Consider the following 18,657-nt stretch of genomic DNA (forward strand, 5'->3'; position numbering starts at 1 on the left):
GCGTCCAAAGGTGTGGGGGTTAGGTGGTTTGGCCATGCTAAATTGCCCCTTAGCATCCAAAGATGTGTGGGTTAGGTGGTTTGGCCAAGTTAAATTGCCCCTTAGTGTCCAAAGAGTGTGTAGGTTAGGTGGATTGGCCAAGTTAAATTGCCCCTTAGTGTCCAAAGATTAGGTCGATTGGCCATGCTAAAATTGACCCCAGCGTCAAGGGGATGAGCAGGGCAATTGCGTAGGGCTATGGGAATAGGACCTGGTTGGGACTGTGGTCAGTATAGACTCGATGGACTGAATGGCCTCCTTCTGCACTGTAAGAATGCTTTGATTAAAATTCCAGTAGCCGAGAGACACAAACACAATGAGTGAGAAATCTGAAACTTGAGAAAGAGGTGAAGAAATTACACAAAGAGTTTGGAATGTAGCAAAACCCCAGCCCTTCTGGAAAATAAATGGAACACATGGCAAAAATATAACTTCAGGGGATGTCACAGGAAACTCCAGGAGCTGACAAGGGGAGTCTAGGAATTTAATACTGATGTCTGGACCACATATTGTTGAGTTTTTCCACATGTGGCAGAGAGGCAAGGAGAACTATACAGCTGCAGAATCCTTACAGCAAAGCAGGAGGCCATCCAGCCCATCGAGCCAGCACTGGCCTAGCCCTCTTCTATTTTTAGCACGGCCAATCCACCCAAGCTCCACGTCTTTGGACTTTGGGAGGAAACCGGAGCACCTGGAGGAAACCCACGCAAACATGAGAACGTACAGACGATGACCCGAGGCCAGAATCGATCCTGGGTCCCTGGATGGCACAGTGGGTTAGCACTGCTGCCTCACAGCGCCAGGCACCCGGGTTCAATTCCCGGCTTGGGTCGCTGTCTGTGTGGAGGCTGCACGTTCTCCCTGTGTCTGCATGGGCTTCCTCCCATAATCCATAAATGTGCAGGTTAGGTGGATTGGTCATGACAAATTGTCCATTAGTGTTGGGGGTGGGTTTGGCAGGATGAATGTGCGTGGTTACGGGCATAGAACCTGGATAGGATTGTTTTCAGTGCAGGTTTGAAGGGCCAAATGGTCTCCTTCTGCACTGTAGGGATTCTATGAGGCAACAAGGTTCACCATTGTACCACCGTGCCACACAATAAGGGAGAGAACGAGAGTGGCACAGGGAAGGAAAGAGGTACACAATGAGAGTATGACAGATACACTGGGGTGGGGCAGTGGTTAGCACTGCTGTCTCGCAGCACGAGGGATCCAGTTTGGGTCACTGTCTGTGAAGCAAAGTTTATTTATTAGTCACAAGTAAGGCTTATATCAACACTGCAATGAAGTTACTGTGAAATTCCCCTAGTTGCCACAGCCTGGCACCTGTTTGGGTCAATGGACCCTAACCAGCACATCTTTCAGACTGTGGGAGGAAACTCACGCAGACAGTGACCCAAGCCACGAATCGAACCCGGGTCCCTGGCAGTGTGAGGCAGCAGTGCTAACCGCTGTGCCACTGTTCTGTCCATGGAGTATGCGCATCCTCCCCGTGTCTGCGTGGGTTTCCTCTGGGTGCTCCAGTTTCCTCCCACAGTCTGAAAGACGTGCAGGTTAGAATGCATTGGCCGTGCTAAATTCTCCCTCTGTGTACCTGAACAGGCACCGCAGTGTGGCATCCAGGGGATTTTCACAATAACTTCATTGCAGTGTTAATGTAAGCCTTATTTGTGACACTAACTGAGCCAGACAGAGGGCAAGGGGCAGGGAGAACACACCGGAACAGGAAAGACTCAGAGTCACAGAGAGTCAACAACAGTGGGAGAGACAAGGGGAGCCACAGGGATTGAAAAATAAAGGACAGGTGCAGGGAGACAGTGGGGGAGAGATACTGGGGCATTAAGAGAGGGAATCAGTAAATAAACTACCAGAGGGAAAGACAACGATAGAGAGAATGAAAGAAGAGAGAGGAAAAGGCAGATGGACAGAGATGGAGAGAGAGAGAGAGACGGTAATGAATGGGACAATGAGAGAGAGAGAGAGAATGGGAAGCAAGAGGACAGAGAGGCAAACAGAGGGACGGCGACAGAGAGAGTCACAGAGAGACTGTAAAGCAAAGGGACAGAGAGAAGGGTTCAGAGCTGGAGCGGGGGGGAAGGGAGGGCTTCTGGCAAGAAAACATACAAAAAGATAGGACACAGTAGGCTGGAGATAATGTGGGATAGAAAGTGATAAAGAAAATCAGAGAAACGGGAGAGAGAGAGAGGGAAGGACACAGAGGAAGAGAGAGGCAGGGAGAGAAAGAGAGAGAGAGAGAGACAAAGGGACAGAAAGAGATGGAGAGAGAGAGAGACACACACACACGCAAGGACAGAGAGAGAGAGAGATAGGGAGAGAGACAGGGACAGAGAGAGAAAGAGAGAAAGACAGGGACAGTAAGAGAGAGAGAGTGAGAGACTGGCACAGTGAGAGAGAGAGAGGGAGAGAGACAAGGACAGGGAGAGAGAGAGAGAGGGAGACAGGGACGGTGAGAGAGAGAGAGAGATGGAGAGAGACAGGGCCATGGAGAGAAAGAGAGAGAAGGAGTTAGGACACAGGCAGAGATGGAGATAGAGAAAGAGACACAAAGAGAAAGAGAGAGAGAGAGACAGGAACAGGGTTTGAGGCACAGAGAGAAAGAAAGAGAGAAGGAGACGGACACAGAGAGATGGAGAAAGAGAGAGAGACACACACAGAGAGAAAGAGACAGGGACAGAGATGGAGACAGCACGAGACAGGGTCACAGAGAGAAAGACACAGGAAGCCCAGCACCCAGAAAGGACACAGTGGGAGATGAAAGCTGCACAGAGACCCTGATCAGGGTGGTACTCACTTTCAGCCAGGTGTGTTTCCGCTTGCTGTCTGGCCCTCTGACATGAGGAACGAGCTGAGACTCTAACACAGGACACAGGTCCTCCATCACCAGGTTACTCAAGATCTGGCAAGACACCAAATATCAACGTATTTATACCTGGACTGAGGGTAGCACTGGGTCAGTTTACTCTGCACTTCATTACATTGAGTCAGGCTGAGTTTGATGTTCTGGGATCGTTCTGTCTGTCTGCCGTGTCCTGTCCCATGTGACCTTGCGTCACACGCTTGAGATTCATTGGACACAAATACCCTTAGAGGCCATGTATTCACAACCAGCTCTCCGACCTCTCCATACTGGAGCAGTGAAGGGAGTTCCAAAGACTCACAACCCTCAGAGAGAAATGTACCACAGCTTGGTATGGGCTCCCGCTCTGACCATAAGCCACAAGATAATACAAAGGGTCGTGAACGTAGCCCAGTCCATCACGCAAACCAGCCTCCCGTCATTGACTCTGGCTACACTTCCCGTTACCCCGAAAAGCAGCCAGCATAATCAAGGACCCCCACACACCCCAGACACACTTTCCATTGCGCACAGATAAGAGGCGCTCAGCAAAGTGATGACCCAGTCTACGCTTGGTCTCTCCGATATAGAGGAGATCGTATTGGGAGCAGCAAGTGCAATAGACCAAATCGAAAGAGGTGCAAGTGAAACACCGCTTAACCTGGACTGAGTGTTTTGGACCTTGGATGGTGAGCGTGGAAGAGATAAAGGGGCTGGTGTTACACCTCCTGCGATTGCATGGGAAGGTGACGGGAGAGGTGTTGGGTATAGTGGAGGAGTGGACTAGGTTGTCCCCGAGGGAACGGTCTCTGCGGAATGCTAACAGAGGGAGTGAAGGGAAGATAATGTTTGGCGGTGGCAAAAATGGCGGAGGATTATGCTTTGCGGAGGCTGGTGGGGTGAAATGTGAGAACAAGGGGGACTCTATCCTTGTTCTGAGAGGGAGGGAAGGGGGTGAGGGTCATGGCGCGGGAGATGGGCTGTTGAGGGACCTGTCGACAACTGTAGGTTGAGGAAGAAGGGGCACATGTTAGATTAGTTCATGTATAGTTTTTCTTATATTAATTGTTGCTGATCCTTACTGATTGCTATCTGTGGGTTGGGAAGTTCAGGATGCAGTCACAGAGGAAGGAGCCAAGCCCCAGGCCATGGTGTTTGGAGGTGAGTTTTGTAGGAATGATAGTGTTGAAGGTTGAGCTGCGGTGAATAAATAGGAGTCTGATATCAGCGACCTTGGCAGGGCAGGCTCAAGGGGCTAGATGGCCTACTCCTGCCCCAATTTCTTATGTTCTTATGTTATTAGGTGCTCCAGGCTTGAGTGCAAGGCCAGGGAAATGGTGTCTGTTGTGCACTAGTAGGCAAACTGTAGTGGATCCAGGAGTACGGGAGGCTGGAATTGATTCGTGCCATGACTAACCTTTCGAAGTACCTATGTATTTTTGGAACTAAAGGGCAATTTAGCATGGCCAATGCACCTAAGCTGCACATCTTTGGACACTAAGGGGCAATTTAGCACGGCCAATCCACCTAACCTCCACGTCTTTAGACACTAAGGGGCAATTTACCATGGCCAATCCACCTAACCTGCACATCTTTGGACACTAAGGGGCAATTTAGCATGGCCAATCCACCTAACCTGCACATCTACATTAAGGGACAATTTAGCAGTCACCCAAGGCTAGAATTGAACCCAGGTCCCTGGTGCTGTGAGACAGCAGTGCTAACCACTGTTGATTTGGAGATGCCGGCATTGGACTGGGGTAAACACAGTAAGAAGTCTCACAACACCAGGTTAAAGTCCAACAGGTTTATTTGGTATCACGAGCTTTCGGAGCACTGCTCCTTCATCCGGTGAGTCAACTGTTGATTAAGAGACAAGCAGTTGTTCAAGTGGGTCAGGGGTGTTGGGAGGATGTTGGCTACAGAAAGTCTCTCTTAAAGATGTCTTTGGGCTCTTCAGTAGTTTAACAGCAAGTTTTTATTCATTACTTGTAACTATAAATATATATACAAAATACAGGCCAGGAATGATCTCCATATCCATGCATGTATGTGTAATATTAATTTATCAACTGAATATGCCAAAAGAACAGATTACATCACCATTATCTCAATGTGGTGTGTGGAATCTTGCTGAGCACAGATTAGGCACATTGGAACAAGATTAGGCCATTCAGCCCATCGAGCCTGCTCCTTCATCCAGTACAATCTTGGTTGATTGGACACTTTGAATCCTACAGTGCAGAAGGAGGCCGTTCAACCCATCGCGTCTGCACTGACCATAATCCTATCCCCATAACCCCATGTATTTACCCGAGCTATTCCCCCTGATACTAATAACAATTTAACCTGCCCATCCTTAGACAGTGGGAGGAAACCTGTGTATGGGGAGCATGCAGCCAATTTATGGGAGTTGGTTATGGGGATAGTGTAAAAGACATTGAAATAGATGGCACGCTTGTTAGCATTGCTGCCTCATGTCACCAGGGACCTGGGTTCGATTCCAGCCTTGGATCACTGTGGAGTTTGCACATTCACCCTGTGTCTGCGTGGGTTTCCTCTGGGCGCTCTGGTTTTCTCCCACAGTCCAAAGATGTGCAGGTTAGGTGGATTGGCCATGCTAAATTGACCCTTAGTGTCCAAAGATGTGTAGGTTAGGTGGATTGGCCATGCTAAATTGCCCGTTAGTGTCCAAAGATGTGTAGGTTAAATGGATTGGCCATGCTAAATTGTCCCTTAGTGTCCAAAGATGAGCAGGTTAGTGGGGTTAATGCGTGGGCTTTTGGGGGTTGGGGAGGAGTTGGGGGGTAAGAGACTCTTTTTGTAGGGTCAGTAGAGACTCCTTCTGCACTATAAGAATTCTATATTCAGTAAAAGAAAATGGATGTTTATGTCATTGCTGTTTGTGGAATCTTACTGTGCACAGACTGGCGACATTACAACACCTCAAAAGTACCAAAAGCCTGTTGGGTCATTCCAAGGTTGCGAAAGTTTTGCAAAGCTTTCTTTCACAGAAGCCAACGTTTACAAGAAGATCAGCAGGCGTTACCTCAATCTCTGAGCCCAAATACAAGTCACAAATTCCATACTGTCCCTTCTGCTGCCTGTACCCTCGCACAGCCTCCAGGAAGACCTGGACTTTGAAAGAATCCTTTCTGAAGATCGCTGTGGGGAAAACATCAGCATTAAATTAGCATCGCAATGGATACCTCTTCCCACAACTGTGGATTATAACGTCACCAGACTCCCAAATAACCACACACTGGTGGTGATATCACCTGAGGATCCCTCAGGCGAGGGGCGATGGTTAAGAAGGTGGGACCTTTACGGATAATCTCAGTCAGTACAGGAATTGAACTATTGCTGTTGGCACTGCTCTGCATCACTAACCAGCTGTCCAGCTAACTGAGCTAAACTGACCCCCAGCCCCACGTGACCACTGGTGGTGATCTAACCTGGGGATCACCACACCACAGATAAAGGGAGAACATTTAGAAGGAGGGGTCTTCATGAATAACCCACATACCATACAGTGCTGCTCACTGCCCTCTATTTAGTAAAGCTCCCTCTACACGGTCCCCCATCAAACACTCCCAGGACAGGTACAGCACGGGGTTAGATACAGAGTAAAGCTCTCTCTACACTGTCCCCCATCAAACACTCCCAGGACAGGTACAGCACGGGGTTAAATACAGAGTAAAGCTCCCTCTACACTGTCCCCCATCAAACACTCCCAGGACAGGTACAGCACGGGGTTAGATACAGAGTAAAGCTCTCTCTACACTGTCCCCCATCAAACACTCCCAGGACAGGTACAGCACGGGGTTAGATACAGAGTAAAGCTCCCTCTACACTGTCCCCCATCAAACACTCCCAGGACAGGTACAGCACAGGGTTAGATACAGAGTAAAGCTCCCTCTACACTGTCCCCCCATCAAACACTCCCAGGACAGGTACAGCACGGGGTTAGATACAGAGTAAAGCTCCCTCTACACTGTCCCCCCATCAAACACTCCCAGGACAGGTACAGCACGGGGTTAGATACAGAGTAAAGCTCCCTCTACACTGTCCCCCATCAAACACTCCCAGGACAGGTACAGCACGGGGTTAGATACAGAGTAAAGCTCCCTCTACACTGTCCCCATCAAACACTCCCAGGACAGGTACAGCACGGGGTTAGATACAGAGTAAAGCTCCCTCTACACTGTCCCCCATCAAACACTCCCAGGACAGGTACAACACAGGGTTAGATACAGGGTAAAGCCAATCCCCCAGGGAGTTACCCCGGTGCCAGGTGTGACTTTACTCCTTTGTCCATGTTGGTGTTAAGGGCAAATCAACACCTGCTCTGATGTTCGAATCTTCTTCCAATGGGAATTCCGGGAAGCAGAGGGAGAAACATTCCGTCTCTCAATGCCAGTTTGGCGATCACCTGGTCAGAGGCAGGGCCACGGAACCACATGCCCCTGGTCAGTTAGAGCAGGGCGCCGGTTGAATTCAGACAGGGTTTGGAGATGCCCTGCTGCACGGTTCACTCAGGGGCAAACTAGTCGGGGATGGCTGAGGGAGAGAGTAAGAGCTCGATGCCAGCGAGGTGGGAGGAAACCTGCTCGGAGGCACGAGCACCGGCCTGGGAACCAGATGGGCCGAAGGGCCAGGTTCTCAACTGCAAACTAAGCTGTGGCGCGCCACACGAGGTAGAGAGCCCGCTTCCGGGAGTGGAACGCGAGCAACATCGGGGAGGCTGTACCAGTGTTGAAGTGTCGAATTCCGTCCTTGAGGAGGGTGCTCCAGATGTGATGGTCATCAGCGTTCTGGCAGCAGAGGAGGAGGTGTGGCCGATAGGGGTGCCACAGAAAGAGGGGGTGACCCGATGGGCAGTTGGTGCACTGTTCCTCCCAGTACGTGTCCGCGATACCTGGAAAACGTGGGAGGCAGACAAAGAAAGAAACATTTAGATAGTATCTTTCAGGACCTCCCAGGAATCAGTTGGACCATTTCAGAGGGAGGCTAAGAATTGCCCATATCCGTGTGGGCCAGACCAGGTAAAGACTTTCTCCCAATAAATGTCCTTTCATGAACCATCCAATAGCCCCACGATCCCATTTTCCAGACACCAGTATTCCCGAACTTCCCAAAGCCAGATACCGAGAGGAAAACAGGAACCAGCCGGAACTCTCGGCATGACCTCCGCAGAGGGAGACACACCGGAGTTAGCGGGATCAGGTTCCAGAGGGGTGTCATCAACCTGAACCAGCGCGGTTTCTCAATCCACAGAGGCTGTCAGGCTCACTGAGCAGCGTGTAGGCCCAAAATTAGAATTCAAACTCTCAGTGTGGGATTCCCAAACTCTCACCTGCTGAAACATTAGGGTTACTGAGCCTGGAGTGTGGAAACACAGAAACTGTGCGGAAGGAGGCCATTTGGCCCTTTGGGCCTGCTTTGCCACTCATTACGCAAGTGCCTTGTGTCTAGAAGGTAGCTCCGGACACAGCACCAAGAGGCAGTGCCTGTCACTGCTGCTAGCTGCCGATATCTAGTTGGTGTCTTTGCGTATTCACATTAACTTCCCAAAGGATGCAGAGCTGGGCCGAAAAGTGGCCGATGGAGTTTAACCCTGATAAGTGCGAGGTGATTCATTTTGGTAGGAGAAACTTGAATGCGGATTACAGGGTCAACGGCAGGGTTCTGAGGAATGTGGAGGAACAGGGAGATCTTGGGGTTCATATCCACAGATCTCTGACGGTTGCCACTCAAGTGGATAGAGCCGTGAAGAAGGTATGTTAGTGTTTATTAACAGGGAGTTTGAGTTTAAGAGCCGTGGGGTTATGCTGCAACTATACCGGACATTGGTGAGACCACATTTGGAATATTGTGTTGCGTTCTGGTCACCTCACTATAAGAAGGATGTGGAAGCATTGGAGAGAGTGCGGAGGCCGGCTGATGCCGGAGTTGAGGGGGTTGAGCTATGAGGAGAGGCTGAATAAACTGGGCTTGTACTCGTTAGAGTTTAGAAGAATGAGGGGAGATCTCATTGAGATGTATAAGATGATGAATGGGATGGATAGGATAGAGGTGGAGAGACTCTTCCCGCTCAGAAAGGACAGTAGGACTAGGGGGCACAGCCTCAAGATAAAGGGGGGGCGGTTTAGAATGGAGTTGAGGAGGAACTTCTTCACTCAAAGGGTGGTGAATCTCTGGAATTCTCTGCCCGTTGAAGTGGTGGAGGCTGCCTCACTAAATATTTTTAAGACGCGGGTTGATGGGTTTTTGATAAGAGAGGGGATTAAGGGTTATGGGGAGAGGGCGGGAAGGTGGAACTGAGCCACGACAGATCAGCCATGATCTTATTGAATGGCGGGGCAGGCTCGAAGGGCTAGATGGCCGACTCCTGCTCCTATTTCTTATGTTCTTATGTTTGGAGGGTAGGTCTTATAAGGAAAGGTTGAGGGAGCTGGGGCTTTTCTCTTTGGAGCGGAGGAGGGTGAGAGGTGACTTAATAGAGGTTTACAAGATGATGAGAGGGGTAGATAGAGTGGACGTGCAGAGACTATTTCCTCGGGTGGATGTAGCTGTTACTAGGGGACATAACTGTAAGGTTCATGGTGGGAGATATAGGGGGGGTGTCCGAGGTAGATTCTTCACTCAGAGAGTGGTTGGGGTGTGGAATAGACTGCCTGCTGTGATAGTGGAGTCAGACACTTTAGGAACTTTCAAGCGGTTATTGGATAGGCACATGGAGCACTCCAGAATGATAGGGAGTGGGATAGCTTGATCTTGGGTTTGGACACAGCTCGGCACAACATTGGGGGCCGAAGGGCCTGTACTGTGCTGTACTGTTCTATGTTCTAAACAGACTGTGGGCGGGTTCAGCCACTCCTGGTGGTGAATAGCAGCGTCCATGTGGGACTCACGGTGGAAAGCAACTTTACAATCCAATAGATTTTATTAAAAATATTCCTCCTTGGCATCACTGGCTAGTCCAGCATTTATTGCCCATCCCTAATTGCCCCTTGTGAAGGTGGTGGTGAGTCATTTTCTTGAACCCTCTGCACTCTGTGCAGTGTAGGTACACCCACAGTGCTGTTAGGGAGGGAATTCCAGGATTTTGACCCAGCGACAGTGAGGGAACGGCCAATATATTTCCAAGTCAGGATAGTGAGTGACTTGGAGATGAACTTGCAAGTGATGGTGTTCCCATGTGTCTGCTGCCCTTGTCCTTCTGGATGGTAGGGGTCTTGGGTTGGGAAGGTGCTGTCTAAGGCGGCTTGGTGAGTCACATCCCATCCCAGCCTCCCATCCGTTGACTCTGTCTACACTTACCACTGACTCGGCAAGGCAGCCAGCATAATTAAGGACTCCACGCATCCCGGACATTCTCTCTTCCACCTTCTTTCATCGGGAAAAAGGTACAAAAGTCTAAGGTTGCATACCAACCGACTCAAGAACAGCTTCTTCCCTGCTGCCATCAGACTTTTGAATGGACCTGCCTCGCATTAAGTTGAACTTTCCCTACACCCTAGTTATGACTGTAACACTACATTCTGCACTCTCATTTTCTCTATGAATGGTATACTTTGTCTATATAGCGCGCAAGAAATAATATTTTTCACTGTATACTGATACATGTGACAATAATAAATCAAAATCTAAAACTCAAATCAACAATCAGTGCATCTTGTAGGTGGTACACACTGTGCGTGCAGAATTAAAGTTCCAGTTTGTATCTGAGAGTGTTACAGAAGGACATTAGCTTAATTATCCTGTTCGCCTCCCATCTCAGGCCCTGTGTCAGCACTGGAAGAAAGCTGACCAACTCTCTGCTGGGGCAAGGTTGAGTGATGAACCACACATTCAGGATGTGCGAGCTGCTCAGTAGTTCCTATGCACCATTGCCTCAATCCCCACGGGGCACTCACCATTGAAATGTGGCCAGCTCTGATGTAGCCTGTCCCTGTAATCCATCACTGAGTTCAGCAGGACGTAACCTGACAACAGCACACTGCCTTCAGCTTTCACTGCCCTTTGTTCAGCCTGAAACACATCGCAACAGATAACACAATTCAGAGGGAGAATTAACAGCCTGGCGTCATGTACTACACCTCCCCCATATACCAGCCCACCACCATGTACTACCAAAACCCCCATACACTACCCAACCTGCATATACTACTCACTCCCATATACTAACCCACCCCATATATCAACCCATCCCTATATACTACCCCACCTCCCATATACTACACCTCCCCCATATACCAACTCACCACCATGTACTACCAAAACCCCCATACACTACCCAACCTGCATATACTACCCACTCCCATATACCAACCCACTACCATGTACTACCAAAACCCCCATACACTACCCAACCTGCATATACTACTCACCCCCATATACTACCCCACCTCCCATATACTACACCTCCCCCATATACCAACCCACCATCATGTACTACCAAACCCCCATTTATTACCAAACCGCATATACTACTCCACTCTATGTACCAACCCATATATCAATCCATCCCTATATACTGCCCCACCTCCCATATTCTACACCTCCCCCATATACCAACTCACCACCATGTACTACCAAACACCCATATACTACACAACCCCCATATACTACCCCACCCCGTATATTTCCCCACCCCTATATACTACCCCACCTCCATATACTGTCCCACCTCCATATACAATCCCACCCATCCCATATACTACCCCACCCCATATACCACCCATCCCAATCTACAACCCCACGCCTATATACTAACCCACCACCATATGCTATCCCTCTACCATAAATAATCCCTCCCAATATACAACCCCTCCATCATATACTACTCCTCACTATATTCAGCTCTCTACCATACACTATCCCTCCACCATATACTACCCCATCAGAAACAACCCCGTTATATACAACCCTCCACCATATACTATCTCTCCATTTACCCCACCACCACATACAACACCCTCCACCATATACTACCACTTCCCCATATACTACCTCTCTCCCATATACTACTCCTTCCCATATATAACCCCTCTGCCATATACAACCCCTCCACCAAATACAACCCCTCTGCAATAAACAACCCTGCCTCCATATACTACACTCCCCCATATACTACTGCTCCTCCCCATTTTCAACTCCTCCCCATATACTACCCCTCCGTCATATACAACTGCCTCCCCATATGCTATTCCCTCACTCAGATACAACTCCTCCATTATATGCTAACCCCTCCATCGTAATCTACCCATCCCCCATAGCCGACCCCCTCCCCTGTATACTATCCCTCCACCATATATTACCCTTCCACTGGAAACTACCTCTCCACCATACGCCATCTCTGTCCCATTTACTCTCCTCACTACCCCCTCCACACATTCCTCACCATCACCATCACTCCCCCACCTGTAGACAAAAGCCCCTCCATTTACCCAGACAAAGACACCATGTTTCAGTGTGAGTAATAAACCTTCAGGTGAATTTACAAAGCCCCTCACCTCTTTATTCTCAAAATACTCCAGGTGGTAGCTGGCCTTCATGACAAAGTAGATCTCCTTCCATCGCTTCCTATTCTCCACGTGTTGCATGAGGTAACCCTTTGCAATCACTTGCTCGGTATCCCTGAGCTCCTGAGAAAACGAGGCAATGACTGAGTCATTATTTTATTGGTGTCACAAGTAGGCTTACATTAACACTGCAGTGAAGTTACTGTGAAAATCTCCCAGTCGCCACACTCCGGCGCCTGTTCGGGTAACACTGAGGGAGAATTTAGCACTGCCAATGCACCCTAACCAGCACGTCTTTGGGAGGAAACAGGAGCACCCGGAGGAAGCCCACGCAGACACGGGGAGAACGTACAACCTCCACACAGACAGTGACCCGAGCTGGGAATCGAACCCGGGTCCCTGCGCTAAGAAGCAGCAGTGCTAACCATTGTGCCACAACAGGCACACAACCCCGTACAATGCTTAGAGCAGGAGGCCCCCTCAGTAGAGAGGCTGCTCCAGTTACCAGCCTAGGTTATTGAGGTGCATGACCTAACAGCTCCCGTGCGGAGATCACCGGTGGAATATCGCCTCCGAGGCCGGCATTCCTTCACCAGATTCCCTTTATTTACAAACTCAATTCCACTCCTAAGTGTGTTTCAGGTACAGTTAGAATCCGGAGGAAAAGTAGACCTGACATGGCTCAATATATATATATATATACACACAGGTGAGACTCCCTGATTGGGTAGGCAATTAGTACCTCAATCAGGAAGTAATAGTGTTCAAATGAAGCAGTGGCATGATGGGAAAAATGGCCAAGTAATTGGTACAAAGGAGAGCTGACCAACCTATTCCAAATTGCCAGACCCCTGAAGAACCTAAGACATGACAAACATCAGAGACCTGATAAGGCTGACTCCCCATAACTTAGGGCTGGAGGAGTGAGGCGAGAGAAGGTCAGAGTCACAGAACCTTCTTTTACATCAGGAAACAAGATGTGGTCAGAGATCACAGATCTGTTCCTTCAAAGGACAAGATAATGATATTATTGATGAGACAGAGGGGTCTCGGAGGTCACCGGATCCTAATACAATTAATGATGTATTACTGCTTGTATTACTAATCAAATGTGTACACTGATAAGCAAAAGGTATAACTATGGGACTGATTCTTGTAGCTGGCACGGTCTTGGGATAGAACCAGCAGTTTGTAGGGACGGCTCTCTGTCTCCAAGACTCTGCCACGTACTGCATGCAGTTTTGTGATAATAAAAGCTAGTTGTTTTTGCAAAGCAAACTTGTGTTTAAGTTTTACTACCACAGCTCGGAAAACAAGAAATTCTCCACTACAACAAGGGAGCTCATACTCCAAGGGGCCCAGTGCATGGGCATTGATACGGTCATTACAACTGACATTATAAAAAATTCTTTCATGGGATGTGGGCATCATTGGCAAGGCCAGTATTTGGTGCCCACCCGTAATGACCTTGGAGCTGTGTGGTTTAAGAGTCAGGTCTAGAATCACAAGCAGAGCACAGTAGTGAGGTAGGGAGATTTATTAATTCAACACATTTAAATTCCCCTCGCTGCTCAGTGGGATCTGAACCCGTGCCTCTAAAGCAATGTCCTGGGCCTCTGGATTACCAGTCCAGTGATATTACAGCCGCTCCGCTATCCAACTCAATGTTTTTCAAGGCGGACGGCACAGTGGTTAGCGCTGCTGCCTCACAGCGCAGGACCCAAGGTTCAATTCCAGCCTCAGGTCACTGCCTGTGTGGAGTTTGCACGTTCTCCCCGTGTCTGCGTAGGTTTCCTCCAGGTGCTCTGGTTTCCTCCCACAGTCCAAAACTGTACGGGTTAGGTTGATTGGCCATGCTTAATTGCTAATGTCAGGGGGATTTGCAGGGTAAATATGTGGGATTATGGAAATAGTGCCCTGGGTGGGATTATGGTCAGTACAGACTCAATGGGCTGAATGGCCTCCTTCTGTACTGTAGGATTCTATGATTCTAACTCTTTGTTGAATCTCTCTACGCAGATTACGGAATAGAGCCCAAGGCATTCCGACTCTGGTTGGCTCTAGCAGGAGATGATGGTGTTGTGGCACAGTGGGTTAGCACTGCTGCTTCACAGTGCCAGGGATCAGGGTTCGATTCCCGGCTTGGGTCACTGTCTGTGTGGAGTCTGCACATTCTCCCCATGTCTGCGTGGGTTTCCTCCCACAAACAAAGGTGCATGGATTGGCCATGCTAATTGCATAGAGTTAGGGGGATAGGGAGGAAGAGACACTCTTTCGGAGAGTTGGTGCAGACCCAATGGACCGAATGGTCTCTTTCTGCACTGTAGGGATTCAATGGTAATGTCCTTAGACTAGGAATTGAGCAGATATGATCTCAAATCCCATGACAGTTAATTCATTAAATTAATGACAAATGGAATTGAAAGTTATTCTCAGTAATGGTGACCACGAAACTCGGTTGTCGGAAAAACCCATCTCGGTCACCAATGTCCCCTTAGGGAAGGGGATCTGCTGTCCTTACCTGGTCTGGCCTACATGTGACTCCAGAGCCATTTCAATGTGGTTGACTCTTAACTGCCCCTCTGAAATCTCCGAGGGAGGGCAATTAGGGATGGGCGATAAATGTTGGCTTTGGCAGAGATCCCCACGTCCCAGCGAAGAATTAAACAGAAACGAAGGTTAATTAACAGCCCAAATACCAGAGCCAGGCAGACCCAATATCGTACAGCGCTTGTTCTAGAGAGGACAGAGTGGGATCAGGATTCTTACCTTGTTCTTCAGTAACTGGGGGGCTTGGCTGGGTCGCGGTTCCACTTCATTCCAGACCTTGTTGAGAAAAGCCGCTGTGTATTGCTCCTTATAACGAGGCCTTATGTCATTCAGCAACACGTCAGCCCTACCTGAGGAATGAACGGACACAACATGCCATCTAGTGAGTCACTGCATTATTATCCATACCTCCTTGAACGTAACCCATGCCCACGAAACACCAACACATTCTTATCGAGAACTCGGGCTGAGGTTTAACTGCAATCTCTTCTTCCTCACCCTCTCTTCACAGCCTTGGTGAGACAACAGTTGAGATTCTCCGGCCTCCCATGTTTCCCGCCAGTGGGAGGTGGCGGGTTTTTTGCTAGTGGTGGGATTCTCCAGTCCCGCCGCCGCCGTCCATGGAAATTCCCATCGATGTCACCCCGTGTCACCAGGAAACCCACAGGCGGGGGGGGGGGGGGCTGCGCTTCCGGATAATCCTGCCGGTGCGAACGGCCAGGGAATTCCAGCGCAAGTACTGGATACGACTTTGGCCGGGAATTCTCCAACCTCGCCCAGCGGCTGGGATTCTCCAGTCCCGCTGCACTGAGTAGATGAGTGCTAAATTCTCCATTCTCGCTGGCAGTGGTAACAGGGCCAACGAGTACGGAGAATCTCAGCCTTGGCCTCACTTAGGAAGAAAATATAATTGTGTTCGACGCGGTTCAGAGAAGATTAGCTCGACTCACTCCTGGGATGAGGCCTTATCTATCAGAGAAAAGTTGAGTAGCTCAGACCTACGCCCATTGGAGTTTATAAGATATTGGGGGAGTTTGATGGGTACGAGGAGGGTGTTTATATTTGTGTGTGAGACAGGAACCAGGGGACGCAGATTAAGAATGAGGGGCCCACCACTTAGAATCATAGAATCCTTACAGTGCAGAAGGAGGCCATTCAGCCCATCAAGTCTGCACCTACCACAATCCCACTCAGGCCCTATTTCCTGTAATCCCACATATTTACCCTGCTAATCTCCCTGATACTAGGGGCAATTTAGCATGGCCAATCTACCGAACCTGCACATCTTTGGACACTAAGGGGCAATTTAGCATGGCCAATCCACCTAACCTGCACATCTTTGGACAACAGGGGCAATTTAGCATGGCCAATCCACCTAACCTGCACATCTTTGGCCATGCTAAATTGACCCTTAGTGTCCGTGCAGAGGAGGTTTACTAGGCTGATACCGGAGTTGAGGGGATTGAGCTATGAGGAGAGGCTGAATAAACTAGGCTTGTACTCGTTAGAGTTTAGAAGAATGAGGGGAGATCTCATTGAGACGTATAAGATGATGAATGGGATGGATAGGATAGAGGTGGAGAGACTCTTCCCGCTCAAAAAAGACAGTAGGACTAGGGGGCACAGCCTCAAGATAAAGGGGAGGCGGTTTAGAACGGAGTTGAGGAGGAACTTCTTCACTCAAAGGGTGGTGAATCTCTGGAATTCTCTGCCCGTTGAAGTGGTGGAGGCTGCCTCGCTAAATATTTTTAAGAAGCGGGTTGATGGGTTCTTGATAAGAGAGGGGATTAAGGGTTATGGGGAGAGGGCGGGAAAGTGGAACTGAGCCACAACAGATCAGCCATGATCTTATTGAATGGCGGGGCAGGCTCGAAGGGCTAGATGGCCTACTCCTGCTCCTATTTCTTATGTTCTTATGACCCTTAGTGTCCAAAGATGTGCAGGTTAGGTAGATTGGCCATGCTAAGTTGACCCTTAGTGTCCAATCTACCGAACCTGCACATCTTTGGACACTAAGGGGCAATTTAGCATGGCCAATCTACCTAACCTGCACATCTTTGGACAACAGGGGCAATTTAGCATGGCCAATCCACCTAACCTGCACATCTTTGGCCATGCTAAATTGACCCTTAGTGTCCAAAGATGTGCAGGTTAGGTAGATTGGCCATGCTAAGTTGACCCTTAGTGTCCAATCTACCGAACCTGCACATCTTTGGACTCTAAAGGGCAATTTAGCATGGCCAATCCACCTAACCTACACATCTCTGGAAACTAAGGGCAATTTAGCGTGGCCAATCCGCACATCTTTCAGACTGTGGGAGGAAACCGGAGCGGCTGGAGGAAACCCACGCAGACACAGGGAGAATGTGTAAACTCCACACAGACAGTGACCCGAGGCTGGAATTGAACCCGGGTCCCTGGCGCTATGAGACAGCAGTGCTAACCATTGTGCCACCCTGCTGGAGATGAGGAGAATTTTTTTTTCTCTTAGTGTGTGGAATTCTCTTGCGTGTGAACAAGGGGAAGGCCATTCAGCCCCTCGAGCCTGCTCTGCCATTTAATAAGATCATGGCTGATCTGATAGTTACCACATATTAGCACTACCCACAATTACTGATCGCTCCTTGTTTACCAAAAATCTATTCACCTCCGCCTTAAAAATATTCAAAGTCTCTCCTTCCACTGTCTTTTCAAGAAGAGAGTTCCAGAGACTCACTACCCTCAGAGAAAAATTTTGCCTCATCTCTGCTTTAAATGAGCAACCCCTCAGTTTCATAAGACCATAAGACATCGGAGCAGAATTAGGCCACTCGGCCCATCGAGTCTGTTCCACCATTCAATCATGGCTGATATTTTTCTCGTCCCCATTCCCCTGCCTTTTCCCCATAATCCCTGATCCCCTTATTAATCCAGAACCTATCTATCTCTGTCTTAAAGACACTCAATGACCTGGCCTCCACAGCCTCCTGCGGCAAAGAGTTCCACAGATTCCCCACTCTGGCTGAAGAAATTCCTCCTCATCTCTGTTTTAAAGGATTGTCCCTTTAGCCTGAGGTTGTGCCCTCTCTGGTTCTAGTTTCCTACTAGTGGAAACATCCTCTCCATGTCCACTCTATCCAGGCCTCGCAGTATCCTGTAAGTTTCAATAAGATCCCCCCCTCATCCTGCTAAACTCCAAAGAGTACAGTCCGCCTTGTTGTCCAACGAGGGGCATACATGTGGTGGGTCGTACGAGGGCTGCTCTTGGATGTTTCGAGAGTTGCCTAGTGCTTCACGTCATTAGTGTACGCTTAAACTTGACCACCTGACGGGCAACACGACAGCTCAGTGACTATCACTGATTGCTGTGCAGATACATGGATTTGGGTCGGTGTCTGTGGGAGTTTGCGCATTCTCCCCGTGCTTGCGTGGGTTTTCTCCGGGAGCTCCGGTTTCCTCCCACACCCCAAAAACGTGCTCTTAGGCTGATTGGTGTAACAAATTGTCCCTAAATTAGTCTTCCCTCAATCTTCGCCAATAGGCGTAGACAAAGGTTACAGGTAGAGGAGGGCACTCATAATGTTAAAATGGCGGCGCGGGCTCGTTGGGCCGAAGGGCCTGTTTCCCGTGCTGTGTTGTTCTTCGTTCTTTGAGTACAGACCCAGAGTCCTCAACCGTTTCTCATACAAGCTCTTCATTCCAATG

At 49.1% G+C, this 18,657-nt stretch overlaps 1 protein-coding gene across 1 annotated transcript in view; it reads right to left on the reverse strand.

Annotated features, from left to right (window-relative positions):
* Nucleotides 1–18,657, reverse strand: part of LOC145361003 (protein Niban 1-like) — a 43,766-nt gene that overhangs the window by 15,873 nt on the left and 9,236 nt on the right. The window contains 6 exon segments of the mRNA XM_080216524.1: nt 2,852–2,956; nt 5,946–6,061; nt 7,647–7,814; nt 10,816–10,930; nt 12,415–12,546; nt 15,193–15,323. Of these exon segments, the coding sequence (XP_080072650.1) occupies nt 2,852–2,956; nt 5,946–6,061; nt 7,647–7,814; nt 10,816–10,930; nt 12,415–12,546; nt 15,193–15,323 (767 nt within the window).

This window comes from Carcharhinus amblyrhynchos, chromosome 33, assembly GCF_965287045.1.
Source record: "Carcharhinus amblyrhynchos chromosome 33, sCarAmb.v2.hapA, whole genome shotgun sequence".
In the NCBI taxonomy this organism is placed as follows: Eukaryota; Metazoa; Chordata; class Chondrichthyes; order Carcharhiniformes; family Carcharhinidae; genus Carcharhinus; species Carcharhinus amblyrhynchos.